This window comes from Hydractinia symbiolongicarpus, chromosome 6 (assembly GCF_029227915.1).
Source record: "Hydractinia symbiolongicarpus strain clone_291-10 chromosome 6, HSymV2.1, whole genome shotgun sequence".
In the NCBI taxonomy this organism is placed as follows: domain Eukaryota; kingdom Metazoa; phylum Cnidaria; class Hydrozoa; order Anthoathecata; family Hydractiniidae; genus Hydractinia; species Hydractinia symbiolongicarpus.
In genome coordinates this window covers 25,026,623-25,044,015 of record NC_079880.1, presented here as the reverse complement: position 1 = coordinate 25,044,015, position 17,393 = coordinate 25,026,623, and the positions used below count along the sequence as shown (strand labels likewise).

The following is a 17,393-nucleotide window of genomic DNA, read 5'->3' as shown; positions in this document are numbered from 1 at the left end:
CACATGTATGCGGTTTGTCTTAGATCTAGTGAAGTGCAACTGCATAAGAGCGTTTCGTGTTAAATAATTTTTTAAGAAAGTAATTCACATTACTTTAGTTGAAATATAAATGCATAGCCTATTGTTACTCCGTCATAGAAAAAACAGTCGGCAAATTTTTTATTATTTTTCAGAAAAAGGACCCGCGAACGTTTAACAATTAACCAAGTGTGACACCGTGATGAACACTTTATACAGGTACACCATGGCGCAGATAGAGAGTGCTTATATCAGTGCGTTATTATTATGCAGCTTCGGTTTAAATAAAAACACATGTACAACCCGTTGTTACCCCGTACAGCTAGAACAATCTCTGAGCAATATGTACAAGTATTTAGGGTGTTTGTGAGGGATGACATGAACTTCTTTTCCTTTAAAAATAAGCAAAAGACTTTACTTAATTGTTAAACAATGTACTTCATATGGCACTTTGTGGGCCTTTTTAGGCCTCTTTGCGGGGATCTTACTTACACGTTACCCTTATATTTCAAGTTTCCAATACTTAGCTCATAAGCATGTTCTTAACAAGAATTGATAATTTACCTGATGGGGTGAGAATATGGCCAATTTGGAACAATTCAAAAGGCCTCAGGATACAAGCAACATCAACATAGTGAAGCTTACAAACATCTTACAGTTCTTTTCCATTTCCAGTTACATCAGGTCAAACTTCTGTAACTTTTGGGTTGAACTATTTAATCCCAAGCTCTTGGACTAAAACTTATCACCCGATAAGCGGGCATAACATAGATAAAGAGAGATAAAAGTACAGAACTTTAGACCTAGTCAAAATAAAATAAGTTAGAAGGTTAAGTTAAGCAATATACGAAGTAGAAAAATAAATAAATAAATAAATGAATAAATAAATTCATGATACTCAGGCGCTCTTCTTCCTTCTTTGCTCATACCGAAAAATTCTTAGCTTATAGAAATTCAGACACACCCGCGACACTAGATACTTTCAAAGAGATCAGTTGGCAAAAGTTTGATGGACTAACATTTATTGACATAATTGGCAAATTGCTTTAACATCAATAGGCATTAGAAACCAGTAGCTGAGTAACAGTTAATACGCTTTGGAAATAATTTAATATTTTTTCGGAACATAAAGTCTATTTACAGTTATTGTTACTTCACAAGCAATAATTTTTAATAAATTGATGTGCTAAAATGTATTTGTGTTCTGATATTTGCTCTGTTTATCTGACATACCATAACAAGAGTAAACAAATAAATTATTATTATTATTGTTGTTTCGCCGTTAAAGAATTTACATTTTTTCGTAATAATAATTACAAAACTATAGTTGTTGTATTGTGGAATCTAGAAATATGTGATTGCATATCCTTAGGTGCAGCTAGAGTAGTTAAAATTGCAGGAGCAAGAAGAAGACTGTAGTGGTGTTATCACCAAGGGTGCCTTGCTATTTAACTGAAAAGAGATGTAGTTTATTGTCAGTAGTTTATAATTTCCGTATTAGTTTCTGTTTGAATTAGGCAAGTTTTGAAAGAGTTTTCATGTCGTTGTCAAGGAATTTGTTCCATTTTTTAGGTCTACTGCTAGTAATAGAAAGCTGTATTGCATGTTTTTGTTTATTTTGTGATTATGTCAACTTTGTAACGCTGGTGCTGCACCAAGCAATGTTTGCCAAACTTATAAAGCAGTGTATGAAAGAAAAGTATGTGTTTTAAATATGTTCTATCTAATACAAATTTTGCCTTAAAAAGAATAGCAATATTTTTGCGACTCTTTCTTTTACAACATTTATGTGTTCTCTCGAAGTACGAGTTTCAGTAAGAATAACTTCTGAGAATTTCATGGATTGTGCTCTTTTTATATTTTTATTATTAATAGACAAATGAGGAAGTTTTAGTGGTACATCATCTTTTTTTTATTTGATCTATGAAAAAATGTATACCATGCTTTAGAAATTTTTAAGGACAGTTTGTTTGCTTTAAAACCATTCGGACACTTTGTAGATGTCAACATTCACTGATTCACAGTGTTATGGTCTCTGGCGAGACTCGGTCAGGGTTTGAACCCTAGACCTTCCGCATCTGAGGCGAATACTCTACCACAAGGCTACCAGTCGTTAAGTGAAGGAGTTCAACAATTTCATGATCCGTAAAATGATCAGCTTGCAAACAAAATTTACTTTCATGTAGAATATCTTTTGAAGTCAAAAATGAATGAAGCCTATTGTACATTGTACGTTCTAGTATTTTTGAGAAACATGAAAGAATTGAGATTGGTCTATAATTCAATACATTAGTCATTTCGCCTGTTTTATATACCAGTAAAACTCTAGCAATTTTAAGTTTTTCAGGAAAATGTCTCTTCTGTAAAAAAGGGTTGAATATATAAAGTAAGGAAACTTAGAGAGCTTTTTTGATTCCTAATGACATTACTATTTATTTAGCTTTTTTCATATTAGCTTGAAATGGTAAGATTATAGAATCCTACAAAATAAAAAAGATATTTTTTAGCATGCCAAATTTTAGGTAATGTGAAGGCTTTTTTAAACAATACAAACTGTTTGAGTACCAAATATGAATATAATTATTTCTGTGTTTTTATTTATTGTTTATTCTCACGAAATAAATCGATGCTCTTCAGAAGCCTTTATACGTCAAATGAAAATCGAATTTTGAAATAGTCCAACAGTTGCCTTCCAACTTTTTTTAACGAACCATAACGGACTGCAGAATAAAAAAATTAAAATCGCTGACCAAAAAATCACGAAATTAAATTTGCACAAAAAAATGAGAAGAATGCGCCTTTGAACAACCTTTATTTAAAGTGAATCTTTTATAACATTAGTTGAGCGATTGCTGTGCTCGCACGACTTTTGTAGCTTGAATAGGAGCTTTAAATGCACTAGGACCCCTTCGCAGGACCCTTATTGATAGCAGCACCAATAGGAACTGAATAGGCTATCCTGGGTAAATAATTCCAATAATAATAGTAATAATAATAATAATACTAAGCAACAAAAAGCTACATGAGATCAATTTTTATACATTTATGCTGCGGACTGGAGTCCTGATTTGCGATTTACCTCCCCCCTTTCCCGTTCATTTTCAAATCATATGTTTTTATGTGTTTGCAGTTACACTGACATACAGTTGGTTACTTTTCCTAAATTTTATAAATTCTCTGAAAATTTTTTCGTAAAAAATATGTCAAAAGCTTGTGTTGAAGAAATCCTTTAAATTTTTTATCAGCATTAAGAAAGCCCAGAAAATCCCAGCAGGAACAGAGTTAAATTTTGTAGCCAACGTCATAACTGCTTTAAGGTATGAAGCTTCTTTGAAGAAAATTATGCAGTTTAGCTTACGGTAAGGTGGAAAGTATTATAAACCTTTTGGTCAACATATATTAAGACAGCTAATTTTGAAGATATTAAGTTCGCGCGTATTGAACTTATCATAGCTAACTTATTAATAATTAGAGCGGTATTTGTTATTGTTTAGACTTCAGCATAAACATTTTGTTGTGCCTTTTATATGTGGAAATAGTGGTATTATTCAGCAACATAAAGACAATATAGAGTTTTACTGTTTTTAAGATACTGTGACGAATTAATTTAATCAAATTGTGCAAGCATCTCTACAATGGCTTACAAATCTGCGGGCGGAATCCGTCCCATCTATAACTTCTAATATATGCTTTCTCGAATAGAATATTACATGCTGTGGACTCTATCTTGAACTTCTTTCCATCTCAAACAAATACCTCAGTCTCTCAATATTTGTGGACGCCCAACTATTTTTCTTTCTCTATCTTGAACAATATCCTGGCTCCTTGCGACTTTTCCTATTTCTATCTCTTAACTTGTAAGACTTCATCTACATAGCAAATAGAACAAAAAAGTTCAAAAAATGAAACATTACAATGCATCTGAAACATTCAAAATCTGAAATTTGGATACAAACAATGAAAAAAGTAGGCTTAGTTTTGCTCGATTGATAAAGGAGTAGACAAAGGAGTTTCTAAAATGGCAAAGAAACTGAAATATTTACGACCCAATTCTAAAAGAAAAGGCTCTTCAATGTGCAGAAAGTTTTGACTTTTTAGGGGTTTAGGTATATGGCTGGATAAGTGGAAATAAGTAAGGAAGCAATACGTTTTCACTGTTTATGCAAAATGATGCACTTTTGTCATGGTTAAATGGTCCTAGATCATGTCATAGCCGCTACATTAGTGAGTCTGTATGATGTTATTGCAGTTGCACCCGAGATTTCTGAAACTGATATTGTAGAAAAATTCAGGAATGAGCAAGAAAATGATGGAAAGGGAGAGAGCAATGACGGGGTTTCAATCAAAGAAATATTTGATGTAGAAAAGCCGTCAATATCGGAAATTGAATCTCCTATATATGTGTTAAAAGATACTGCCATGTTTAGCGGAGAATGAAGTTATTTAAGTCACATTAATCAGAGCAACTTTTGCTATTTGATTGATTTTTGAACGCGTGAAAATTCGAATTTATTCAAATCAAAACTCTTTCATTTTGTTTAAAACGTGAAAAAAACAAGATGTCTGGTAGTGATAGTGAAATTGAAGTGCGAGATTTTTCTTAAGATATGTTCAAAGTCCACCATGTCCATTCGAAACATTTCCCTAAAATCTAATCTATCTTCTACCTTTAACTTTTAAATGATATTTTTGAAATACCTCGTACCCATTCTTTACGCTTCTTCATCCAACTTTATGTGTTTCCTCTGCATTGTTTTTCATCATCAGAATATGCCAGCTCGTTTAATACAATTACTGTTATGAGCAAAGTGCTGTCCTCCATTTGAAATTCAAATTACTAAACTAAACGATTTCGTCCGACATTGGGCTGTACCGCAAATTATCGCGCGGGGGCTAACTGCTGACTGACCTGGCGAGGTCGGTGCAATGACTAAGAGCGATATTTTCGGTACAGCAGGGGGTAATTGTTAACCGTGTAAGTTAGATAAAAATAGAATATTGGTTTAGTGTTTTTATAATAATATAATTCACTAGCACTACTTTCGTTAACACTAGAAGTCAAAATCCGAAACAGTCCTGTCTAAAAACAAACATTTTGTCCATAATTCAAAAGTCCCTATAGAATAAATCCTTGTAAACAAAACATTACGATGTTTCACACTTACAGAAGAATGTGTAAAGTTGAATGTGCAACTAAAATTCAGTTACAGCGAATATTGAAGTGGATTTTTTAACTAACTAGCTATCCAGCCAAGAATAACATGGGCTTCAACGAGTTTTATATTGACTGAGTAACCAAAAAGCTGAAGGAGCGACTGATAGCCTTGTGGTAGAGCGTTCGCTTTCAGTGCGGGAGGTCTTGGGTTCAAACCCTGGCCGAGTCATGCCAGAGACTATAAAAGTGTGAATCTATCCTTTCTGCTTAGCGTTCAGCATGAGAATAGGATTGATATCTTAGGCGGTTGTCTAGTTGAGCGATTGCTGTGCTTTCACGACTTTCGTAGCTCAAATGGGAGCTTTAAATGCGCTAGGACCCCCTTCGCAGGACCCTCGTTGATAGCAGTACCAATAGGAACTGAAGAGGCTATCCTGGGTAAATAATAGTAATAATAAGAGTCTGAAAATAAGAAAAGAAGACTTATTTGATGTACTTTCGTCGTCTTGTATTTAGTACTTTGATAAAACTGGATATCAGATCATCGTTTTTTTTAGACAATGAGTCTAATGTATTGTAGATATATAATTATTTCTAATGCTTCTTGAAACTTGTTTTTCGTACATGTTAAGCTATCATTTTTCTTGACCAAGAGCAATACCGCTCCATATCAGCCCGTTGTCAAGAGCGCTAAGCCAATTAGAATGCCTACTTTAGGAGAAGAAACTTTCGCAAACAGAAACTTTCGTTAATTTTAGCCTACTGTTCGCGAAATCTTCTGACGTGGCTCATTTGCAAAAGTTTATGTACGTGAGCAAAAAAAAACTATTATTTAGTTGATACGTTGTATTTATGGCTTTACTGATCTTGTTTTATGTTTTAACTAGCCCACAATTGACCAAATCATAGTATCTTTTGGAAATTTCTAAGGAAATTTCTCGTAGGAAAATTGATTTTTCCGAAAATCTTGAGAAAATTACTGCTTCGTAAAATTTTATATTCGCGAAAATTTTTAATAAGGCTTTATTCGTGAAAGTTTTTGGTCGCTAAATGCTAAAATTTCGCGAATTTTTTCATTCGCAAATGTTTTTGTTCGCGAAAGTTTTTTCAACTAAAGCAAAAACCGGTACTGGCTGCTTGCAAAATCCAAACAGGTAACAGCATATCGTATAAAACTATGCAAGACGCACTTCCCATAGTAACTTGAAAGAATGTATGGTATAAACAAATTGTTTTAGTATTAAACATTTACAGAACTCAGCCCGACGAGATTGTTGCTACAGTCATATTATATTTATCAAAGATGATAAGAATGTGATTTACCAGATTACCAAGCTGGGTTGTTGGTTAAAAACAATAGGTCCATTGTTTAGAATAATAGAGATATCAGAATAATAACCTATCTGGTTAGAATTTTGGCATTCTTATAAAATGGTGTATTTTAGGTTACTAACTCTGTTTTTACCCTGAATACTAGTCCTCTTGAGTTTTGAATTTTTTCATCAAAATAATGTGTGGTCTTAAAACAAGTTATGTTTGGTAGATGTTTGTTTACTGTCTGCTTGTGTATTTTGTGATGCTTTTCGGTTTTTCACAGGCTACATGTCTTGCAAGTAGGAGAAGCAGTGCTATAAAAGAAAAGTCAAGCGCAAAACTTCTGAAAAATATCGTTAACAAAAGAGTTCATGATGGTCATTTATTTGTTTAAACCTGAGACATTTGGGCATACTTGGGCTTCCTTTCACTTTCCTAGCTACTTTACGTCTCCATTATGCTTCCTTGTATACTTCCTCAGTCATGATTATATCATTAATCCTATTCTCCAATCACAGAAGAGACACTAAAAGCAAACGTGGTTGTCCTAGTATGAAGAAATAGCGAGATTTCGAGTTTTAAATGACTCTTATTTCTTGCTGCTTTAGAGATTGATTAAGTACGAATTACACATTTTTTGTTTCAAAATAAAGCTTCGTGAAAAGGTAGTGTTAAAAGTATCTGGAATTTAGTTTACCTTCATGTTACCATAACAAACCAGAAATTACGGTAATAGTCAATTGATGGTCTCTTCATTTAGCTAGTAGCTACCATCTTCCAATTAACAACCAGCAATGTTATTGGATAAATCATAATAAACGAACATATGATCACCACCAAAACAAAAGTTCAAAGAACGAAAAAATATACGGAAATAATGCTAAAATGGAACTGTTATTAGATTTTGTATACACTATGTAGTTACGTTTATTTTTTACTGCAATGTATTTCTGGTGTAGCAATCTCAATGGCTTCGTTTATCTTAAAGTTTAAGGAATTTGTCAATACTGATATTTGGTGAAGTTTCAACTTTCCAAAGATTGACGTAAGAAATAGGTAAGTGCTCATTGATGGAATTATTGAAAAAAATATAAGTAAAAACATTTCTCGTGTTAATGATTATTCGTGTAGTTGTTGTCGTGATGTTGGTGGTGATTTAACAGGTAAGCTGTGTCTTTAAAGCAACACGCTTTCAACCAGCTGGTGTTTCATGTAAATCACTAAGGGAAATGTTTAACAACACAGATTCGTAGCTCGTTTTTATAAGGGGGTTTCAGAACAGAAAGATTGTCAAAAAGCCATACCCTATGGATATTACTTATGACATTATTTTGTTAACAGCCTGGGTTTGAAAAAAACTTCTGAACATTTTAAGTGGAAAAAGAATGGTATTGTGAATTAAAAACATAGTTAACCACTTAATAACATTTTTTTTGTGTGTTTACAAAAGTTTATATAGCTAATTAAAAGAAAAAATGATCATATTAAAACCAGAACGCTTATCACCATGCTAACTTACAAAGTACATGCGCAGATCACATTACATGTTGCTCACGAGTTTTCTCACTTCTTCTAGACTGTGCTCTCCCCATGGTCCTCTGAGGAATCCGATATCCCTGGGAACGAAGGTACTTTTAAATATTTACTGATGACGTCATATGTATGAGACATATAGCTCTTGATTTATGTTTTTTAAGATATTTAAAGTTAGAAAAACAAATATATAATGACTTTTGAAGTATGAAAGAAAGTATAAAATCTTACACGTTATGAAAGGAAAAGTTGTTTTTATATGTTTTTATATATATTTTCTGCTCGTAATAATTTGATAATATTGTTTTCTCTAATGTCAAAGACTTTGTCGTTGAAAGTGACGTTGTAGGATATGTGAGTGGTAGAAAAATTCTGTTAGTTTGCAAAATTTTTAGAGCGATGCGTATCATAAAAGTGACATTCCGTTTATGGAATTAGCTTATCTTAGATGATGAATTAAAGTTTTCTTTGATTGATGCAACGTATGGACTCACGCTACGTTAAGAAAAAGAAGTCCTGAAACCGAAGTTGTAGCTAGCATTTAAATAAGGAAAGAACACTAAAAATGCAATTAAAGGTACTGGATGGTTTGACGTAGTTAGCAAGGAGTATTCATAGCGACTTGTTCACAACCTGTTTGATGATTTCTTTAGCGTGTTCAATGTCAATCGGGTTATTAGGTCTTTGCAGAAAGAATATTTTGCAGAGCTTTTTTTTCGCGGAACGCAGAGTTTAAGCAAATCGCAAACTTAAGTTTTGAAACTTTTATAAAACCATTTTTTCGCAGAGTACACTTTTTTGATAACATTTTCAGAATGTAAATAAGTTAAGCTTAATATTCGCAAAAAATTGTTTCGCAGAAATAGAAAATACAACAATCCATCAATTAAGCTCTTTCTCATCAGGTTCGACCTGGAAAAAAGCGTCGCCTATGGCACCAGAAAATAGGCTCCCTGCATTAGTGCCCATCCTCTATTAGATCCTCTGTATAAAGAGGCATTTTATCATACGAAGAGAGTTGGCAACGTAGTTTATTATGGAATAAAAGGTTGGATAACATTTCTAACGCTAGTTGCGTTGCACTATTGCAAATTACTCTGAGAATTTAGCAAAGAGTTCCTTTTTGTGTGCAAAGCTCAAATTATGTTTAGTGAGTTGTACTACACTACTACCCCGTACCAAGGCGCCTGTAACAAGGACAATAAAAAATCATACTCTTCTTTCCTATGAAAAATGGAAGAAGAAAAAGGGCATGCGCCTTTTTTCGTCCATTAATTAAGATGAATTTTTAAGATTTGAGATGTTGCCTTATATCTTTGGATGGAAGATTAATGCACAAGGGAGAGTCATACTCCGTCAAGGACAAATTTCTTTCTGGTAAAAATTAATATGTCAACATCAATTTCTTTATGTTAAGACAATAAAATAGATCAAAGTAGAGATATTCATGTTAGATTATATTACAAAAACAAAAGAAGTTATCTTAAATCTTCTGCAATTTTTTATCTCGCATTCCCGTTATCTGTGCGTTGCTAATTGAGTAATGCGCACATGTTATGTTGGGGGATAAAAGCGAAGTAAGCATTTTACCAAGGGCTGCCTTATACGCGGGGTAATAGAGTACTTCTAACTCAATAATAAACTTACTTTCGTGTATCTATGACATGTCCGTGTTCCTGTCTGAAAAGAGTATTTCTAGTTTAGTAATAAATTTTCTTTTGTGTAGCTATGACGACAATCATATAAGTGTTTCTTACACAAACACAATCTCCGCTTCACAATGAGAATATAGTCTGGAAGAAAGAGCATAGTCGAGCAATCACAGTTAACTAACTATATATTTAATTAGCATAATTACGAATAATTTATTCAGGAGCTAAACAAAGCAATTTGCAATCCTCTTCTGACTGTCTATTTTTGTTTTATAATAGATATTAGGAGATCAATTTATGCGCAAGTCTTTGATAAAATGTATGGTTAGTAGGAAGATATGTTTGTTTTTTGCATTGGCTGAGAAAGTGTAAATCTGTTGTGTACTAAGCTATGTTGACTTCGTCAATGACCTACAAAAAGTTGAGGTATATATGGATAATAATGATATTTGATACCTTTTGTTTATTTTCAGATATTACCAAGAATGTTTGTTTGTTTATATGGTTTAATGTGTCATCTGTAATTGGTTTGAAGAATATTCACTGTCAGAGATATTAAAATTAGTGTTTTAATGCTTACATGCTTCTTATAATTACAAATCCTGGGGAGTTGATAACTTGATGTCTGGTACTGTGAAGTATTGTTAGCTAATTCTTGTGTTGTTATATTTACTTTCCCTTTTAGTAAACGTTTATCTCAACTAGACGGAATATTTCGTCGGAGCGAAATAATCAAAGATTCTGATGGGTTGGCGCGAATTTATAAAAATTAATTCTATTTTTAAACTGCGAAAGTTTTTGGGAGTCAATTTTTGTCAATCCAAAAAGCAAAGCAAGGTATAACCTGTGTGCTTCTTTGTTTAATGCGCGAATATCCTGACCTTAGGGTTCACCTATTTCGCGAAATATATCTGTTCTTTATTTTTTCCACAGACACCAAAGTGGTTAAAGGGCACTAAAAGCTCTCATTCGAGTAACAGACACTAAGAACATAGCCTACGGAATCTGTTAATTTTGTGGAAGTAAACAGAGGAACTTGTCTATATGAGAAATATGTCAAACCAAATTCTGTTTTTGGGTCACCAATCTAAATGAAATGCAAATTTGTGACCTTTTTACTTTTTTTGTTTGTTTGTTTGTTTGTTTATGTTGTTGTTTCTTTATTTTAAAAGATACATTAACCTAGATTTGCTAGAAACCTAGAAATCTAAAGAGATTATTCTCGAATTAAGATTAAAAGGCATTTTGTAGAGACCTGTTTTTTCGGCTAAATGTGCTTATTTTCGTTTCTTTTGTTACACTTTTTCAACCTGTAATTTTCTCATTTTTTTTTCTTCCCAAAAACACACGATTTATTATAAGTAAACTTTTTATTTATTATAATATTGTTTTATCATTTCGACATGAGTGTGCTCAACTTCTGGTCAATTTCTGATACAAATTGTGGGGAAAAAAAGCTTCAAATATAACCTGAGAACATTAACATCAATGATAGGATACAAGCTTGAATAAGTTAAAAAAGAATAACCAAACATTCATAACCATGGAAGCAAAATTTCAAGATAAGCATTTGTCTGTTTCATCTTAAATGTTCTTATAAAATATATTCTAATCAAATCTGGCGTATGATAAATATTTGTTATATTGATAGAAATTGACGATAGTATATTAAAAAATAATAAAGCAGAAAAATAACTTTTTTCGTAGTAAGCCAATTTTTATACAAAGTTTCATTCTGTGTCAACCTCGTTCCCAAGGCCTGTTGTCTCTTTTCTATAACTGAGAAGGCGAGACGAATTATCGCCATCTCGATGTCAGAAAAGATACAAGATGCCTTGGGGGACAAGGTTGATTCTGTGTGCATCTCACATCGTTCCATGTGTTTCAAAATAAGAGAAAATAAGGGTTACATTGAAGAATTAGCCTTTTTCATATCTTTATATTTTCTACAATGTTAAAGATAAATAAACTCATCTTCACAAGAAATGTCGACTGCAGCTAAGCTAGACACCAACGTGTCTGGAGGTGTTTCAAGTATAAAAGCGCACTTAAGAGGCTTGCAAGACCAAATCAAAGCTGTAAATAAAGAAAGTGATCGCACAGATCAAGAAAACGAGAAAGCGAAACTAGTTTTTCTTAAGGCCTATGGAAGGCAGCAAAAACTTCGTGAAAAAATGGCAGAAACAGAAGAAAAGATCGATAAAACAGAAGAGAAGATTAAAGAAATGAAAAAACGAATGAATGAGAAAGAACAGTTTTTGGAAGAATCACAAAAATTTAATCGAAGTTTAAAATCTGTGGCTCCAGATGCGAACGTGGTGAGTGAAGTGGAAGAAAGGTTGCATAAATACAAAGAGCTGTACTCACAAAATTACGAGGTACAGTTGGTTTGTTTTTATTATATAATTATATAATGTCATCGTCGTCTATATAGACTGAATTAACCATAACCACTGACAACTGCCATGCATGCCAATAATGGAAATTTAAATTTTGTGTATTGCAAGATTTTAGCGCTCTTAAGTCATATGTTTTTCCATTTGGTAGCTTCTTCGGTTACAGCTAATAGACTTTGGAAACTTTTTAAGTTCAGTGTTTTATATGAAGCAACTGAAGGGAACATGAAAGGAGGAGGGAAATCTGACACGTTAACTACCAATTTTAAACGGGAAAGAAAATTCGGCGCCATCCTAAAATGGCCATGACAACAACTGTTATTGCATAAATCAAAGTTTTAAAAATGACGGTGAAACCGTTTATCTTTGTCTGTCCTCAACCCCTCTATGTAGGTTTGAGCCTATCGTACCTTGGCTTTTTTGGCCTCTGTAACCGTGGGAATGGGAAGCATAGAGTACCTGCTGGCCATATATTCCTATCTACTTCTGCTTTAGTAAAAACTTAGTAGCGTTGTAAAATTTGTTAATACAAACCCATTTAAGTTAAAAAATGATTAATGACGACATAAAGATCTGAATTGATATCACACAGTCAAAAATAGGTCGAGTATTACAGACTAGTCGTCAATCCGTAGACAAATCCACAGGTTCGTCTTTATATATCGCATTTTGTGTTTCCGTAACAGACAGACAAACAGGCAGACGACGGCTATTATTAAAGAGATTGAGGCCAATTTCATTAAACTTGATGCATGTGTAGAATATTAAATTCAAAGATGTGTGAAGTAAAGAAATATTATAGTAACGTCACTGGGATAAAAAACAACGTCTTTTTGCTGGATCAACATTTCCTTTAAATCTGGTCTTTATTTTAAACCTAGTACCTGTATACTTGCTTAACACCTTGCTAACCGCCTGGTAAACAACATTGTAATAAAAATTATAAAACCAATACAACACTATTAAATGAACGTCACAAAAATAATTTTACCCTTCCCAGAAATACAATACCATACAATACCTCCCGTATGGTTTATAATTTTTCCGAAAAGATATTTTGTAATCACAATTTCTAATAACAGTTGGGAAAAGTCACGAAATTCCAGCACACAATCACATGCTCAAGAAAAGATATGACTAGCCAAAGAGGCCCATGCCTAGCCCCTCAACCCCAGGTATAAGGGGCCAAATTAAATTCTGCATATATAATACTTTCGGCTTTAAATATTTTTATATTCTTTATGCAGCGATATCAAAAAGCACGTAATGTGAAGATTGAGTTAGAGCAAAAAGTTGAGCTACTCGAAACAAAATCGCAAGATGCACAACGCAGACTAGTAGCCCTGCAAACAGAACTGGAGTATAACAAGTTGGAAGAGGGAAGAAGACAAGAAGGTGTGCTGTTCTAAATTGTTTAAAAGTTCTCTTCTGCGTGAAAACAAAAACATCTTGCAATATTTGAGCCACATCATGATCTAATACCCGCAAAATAAGTTGAAACAGGAGCATGTATTAGTTTGGGGAAAATATAAGTCACCGATACTCGAAACTATTTATTTTTCTCTTTGAATAAAACATTTCCATGTAGAAAAAAAGGTTATTTAATGTGAACATGAGTATCAATGTTATTGTGTTGCATATTTAAAAGTCATTTTTACTCTACGATCATTGGAATAAACATTAAAAAATCTACTATTTTTTTAGTTTTCTACCCTTAAAATGAGGGAAACTGCGTTCTATATAACATTTCAGCTTTTCGTATGCATGTGTCCAAATTTAGCAACATTTGAGTGATTTTATGATCTGATGTCAGTAAAATATTGAAGCTGCTGATCGTTGCCTGAAAAAAGGAACGTGTGTATGATCTCTCTTATGCGTTCGAAAATCGAACCACAAGCTACTCTACAATAACAAATAAACAAACCTTCTCCTATATTTCTTAGGATGTAAAAGTGCTATCGACAATGCTTTCAAAAGCGAAAAAAACTACCTAGATTTGCAACGAAACTTAGATGGTGTAATGAAGAGACGTGAAGAAGGGTTGAAAAAGATGAATGCTTTAGAATCTAAAGTTGCAAAAACTGAAGACGAAATCGATAATATAAATTTTGATCGTCGAAGAATTGAAGCTACAATTAGAGAAATTTTAAGTGGTATTAAAAACCAGAGTAAGAATTAAAAAAAATGGAATTAAACTTCTGCATTTGCTCAGAATAACAAATGGATCCAGCTTTTATTATTCTATAGCTATACCACTGCACATAAAACTCTAAGAAATAACAGAACTTTCAAACCTATAGCTAATAGTTTGAGGAAACATTTTCTAACTATTTCAAGACAATTTTTACGAACAAGTTATGATGAATTGCCTGTACCACCTTTTCTTTCTGCATAATTTTTTCGACTATCATTAACTTTATTATGCAAGTCGTTACTTTTATTGGAATTTGTCATCAACAGAGGTTATGGACTTTACAATGTTTTATTTATCATATTTAAGAGAGCCGCTGTCGGTTTCATTCGTTTTCATCCTCCATCGAAACAATGCCTTCCTTGATTTGCTCTTCTCAAAAATTCAATTAAATGAACGCCTGGGTGGTTCTTCAAGTCTTTATGGTATATTTTAAATGTTAAAGACAGAACTGAGCCAACCAGTTCATACTGGTTATTTTTATTTTTGTTTTATTTGTAATATCTGTATATATATAATTTGCACGTTTTATATTTTATATTGTTTTTAATAAATACAACTTAGCAGAAATGGACTTATTCTTGAACTTGTGAAAAACTTCAACGGTTTCCTTTATCTTTCCAAGGTTGAGGTTTGGTAAATATAACAAAATAGATATAGGTGATGTTGAATGCAAATACTGATACAAATAATTGAAATATTGGTGAATGCTCTCAGGGCTCGGAATATTACAGAATAGTATAATAAGCTTAATATTTACCTGCTTCCCGAGGAAATATTTCTCATATGAACAGCCCCTTATTCTGATGTCTAACTTTTTCAAACAAAATGAATGTGATTTTTAAAATCCTCACCTGAAACTTGATAGAATGTGAAATCTTCAAATGCAAACAGCAAACAAACAACCTGTTATAACAGTGTGTTTTTTTTTAAATGTTCTAATTAAACTCTGCTTGAAACCGAGGCGTATTCCGGACAAGTCAAAAATTAAGAAGATTTTGACCGTAACATTAATACACCAAAACAGCATTTTTACATACCGGATAAGTTAAAAATATATACAAAAAACAATTAGTGTTTGTTGAATATAAACCTAAAGTCAAAACATCAAAATTCTAAAATTTTAAAAAAAAATGTAATTCGAGGAGAAAGGTGTATTACTTTTAACTGGATACTCATATTGAAAAAGTAAATTGATTAGTTGAAACATCTTGCTAAAAGAGTTTTATGTAAGAGTATTTTTATACTTTATAAGGTGCAGAAAATATAAATTTTATCATGGGTAATAGTTGATTATTTTGAGTATTTTTTTAATTACAGAATCAACACTAGTTTCTGTTTCTATTATTGTTTTTCTATTTTAAGAAATGTGGAAGAATGGTAAACACCTTTACTCCATCTTTTCTGTGTAACTAAAGGCTGAAGTTAACACACCCATCAGTCAAAGTACATGAGACACATCACATACGTTTCTTCTAGGTTTATTTAGGCATGATCTTATTAAAAATTGAGGGCATTGGAATGCACTATAGATAGAATAAATCCGCGTGATAAAATTTCTGCCGATTACGAGAACGTTTATAATCATATTTTAGCTTTTATTAACATTACAATACCACGCATTTGTCTCTCCTGAATCCTGCTAAAAGACCTACAATACTAGGAATAATAAACTAAAAAAAATAAACAATAAAGATGCCTAATCCTTAGTTTAAAATTCTTTTTTTAACCTTCTTTTATGAAAGACAATGTTTTACTCAATGTTTTAATCCTAACGCCGGGCTCTTCCTCCTCTCCGACTGCAACTATTTTACATTACCGCTAGAGATACGTAAGCTGATTAGCGTGCAACAGATGGCACAAAATGGGCTTGCAAAACTACATTTAAGGTGCAGTGGGCACTCGAACCCGAAACCTTATGACTACAAGCCGAATGCGCTGCCACTACACTATCTCCGCATTTTAAGCATCTAAGAAGTTAAAAGTTGTATTTAAAAACCTCCGCGATCGGTACATGAAACTAAAGAAGAAATGCAGATCATTTGAACTTGCTCGTATTTTAGTACAATGGATTTTTCTAATGCCCACGTGAAACATAATTCTACCAAAGGAAGCTTTACAACTTTACAAGACGCATGTTAATAACAGTGTGCTAACACTCAATGTTTCATCCTTTGTAGAATTTGTAATAATAGTTATAAAAATAACTACTTTAGATGCAGGTGATACTCAATTGCAATAAGAAATTACGGTCTACTCACAACTTAACCTCTCAACCTGAGAAATCTGCATTTAAAACTTCAATGATGTTCACGTTTAAGGTGGCTAATAACAACCTTCGATTATCTCACGCCGACACCTACAAGTACGCTAACGCTGTTTGCTTCAGCTCGATTCCAGTCTGTCTAACCAAAGTTTGTTCAAATGTTAATGTTAACAAGGAAAATCGTATGCGTTATGCGTTATTTTGTGGCTGCCATATATCGTCAATATGGGTTTTTGTTTTTAATGTGATTTAGCTTTAATGACGGTCTCCTTTGGATAACGCTGTCAGTCATAACCAGTGCATATAAATAGCACTAATTGAAAATATGACAATTTATGTAATTTATCGGTTGACTTATCTCGTGGTCCTCAACAAATCAACAGTCGCAAGGACGCTGTAGGTGAAAGCGAAAAATAGCGAAAAATACATTCGAATGGAAACGAACCTTTAATGTCATCGTCAACCAATCCCGCTTTTTTAACCTCAGCAGCAAAAGACACTAAGGCCCAACTTTTGAAGTCCACATTCACTAGAAAAGTGTTCTAAAGCCAAACAGAAAAAAAACATACATCTCCTTGCACTTGATTGTTTAAAAGGTCGAAACTTGCTTCAGAGAATTTCACATCATTTATAACTTTACAAACACAGAACTTATATTCATCTTTCCAACCAACTAAAGCTTTTTTAACTGGCTTGATAGTCATTTTTCGTTATGGAACGGATTTCGAGGTAAAAAGATTGTGTTAAACTTACGTTGTAAAGCACGAAAACATGTTTATCAAGTATCTAAAAATATAATCTGGACATCGCTATTTTCAACTCTGCGAGTAAGTTTAAGACCAGATCTTAAAAGCTCTTTTAAAAGGCA

At 32.9% G+C, this 17,393-nt stretch overlaps 2 protein-coding genes across 4 annotated transcripts; one reads left to right on the top strand and one right to left on the bottom strand.

Moving 5' to 3' along the window:
- Positions 1-2,081: 2,081 nt before the first annotated feature.
- LOC130648231 (uncharacterized) lies at positions 2,082-3,469 on the bottom strand. Its single transcript, XM_057454269.1, has 2 exons — positions 3,377-3,469; positions 2,082-2,378 (listed from the first exon to the last, which is right to left on the bottom strand). Exons 1-2 carry the CDS (start codon positions 3,467-3,469, stop codon positions 2,082-2,084), a joined length of 390 nt encoding a protein of 129 aa, XP_057310252.1.
- A 4,863-nt stretch (positions 3,470-8,332) lies between these two features.
- On the top strand, positions 8,333-14,829 carry LOC130647797 (golgin subfamily A member 6-like protein 22). Of its 3 annotated transcripts, none has more exons than XM_057453776.1 (4): positions 8,333-8,597; positions 9,747-12,050; positions 13,316-13,463; positions 14,012-14,829. In XM_057453776.1, the coding sequence occupies exons 2-4, from the start codon at positions 11,658-11,660 to the stop codon at positions 14,245-14,247; spliced, it is 777 nt and encodes a 258-aa protein (XP_057309759.1). In that variant the 5' UTR covers positions 8,333-8,597; positions 9,747-11,657; the 3' UTR covers positions 14,248-14,829. The 3 variants fall into 3 exon arrangements, with proteins under 3 accessions (XP_057309759.1, XP_057309760.1, XP_057309762.1); XM_057453777.1 differs by lacking the exon at positions 8,333-8,597 and having other exon boundaries at positions 8,819-10,509; positions 11,633-12,050; XM_057453779.1 differs by lacking the exon at positions 8,333-8,597 and having other exon boundaries at positions 8,821-10,098; positions 10,358-12,050.
- The last annotated feature ends 2,564 nt before the right edge of the window (positions 14,830-17,393 follow it).

What these genes read in the sequence shown, in the direction of transcription:
- LOC130648231 (XM_057454269.1), bottom strand. Translation starts at nt 3,469, where the DNA reads ATGATAAGTTCAATACGCGCGAACTTAATATCTTCAAAATTAGCTGTC. An exon ending in ATAATACTTTCCACCTTACC is followed by an intron (nt 2,379 to 3,376) that starts GTAAGCTAAACT and finishes CCTTTTTTACAG; the next exon opens with AAGAGACATTTTCCTGAAAA.
- LOC130647797 (XM_057453776.1), top strand. Translation starts at nt 11,658, where the DNA reads ATGTCGACTGCAGCTAAGCTAGACACCAACGTGTCTGGAGGTGTTTCA. An exon ending in TGTACTCACAAAATTACGAG is followed by an intron (nt 12,051 to 13,315) that starts GTACAGTTGGTT and finishes TTCTTTATGCAG; the next exon opens with CGATATCAAAAAGCACGTAA. An exon ending in AGAGGGAAGAAGACAAGAAG is followed by an intron (nt 13,464 to 14,011) that starts GTGTGCTGTTCT and finishes TATATTTCTTAG; the next exon opens with GATGTAAAAGTGCTATCGAC.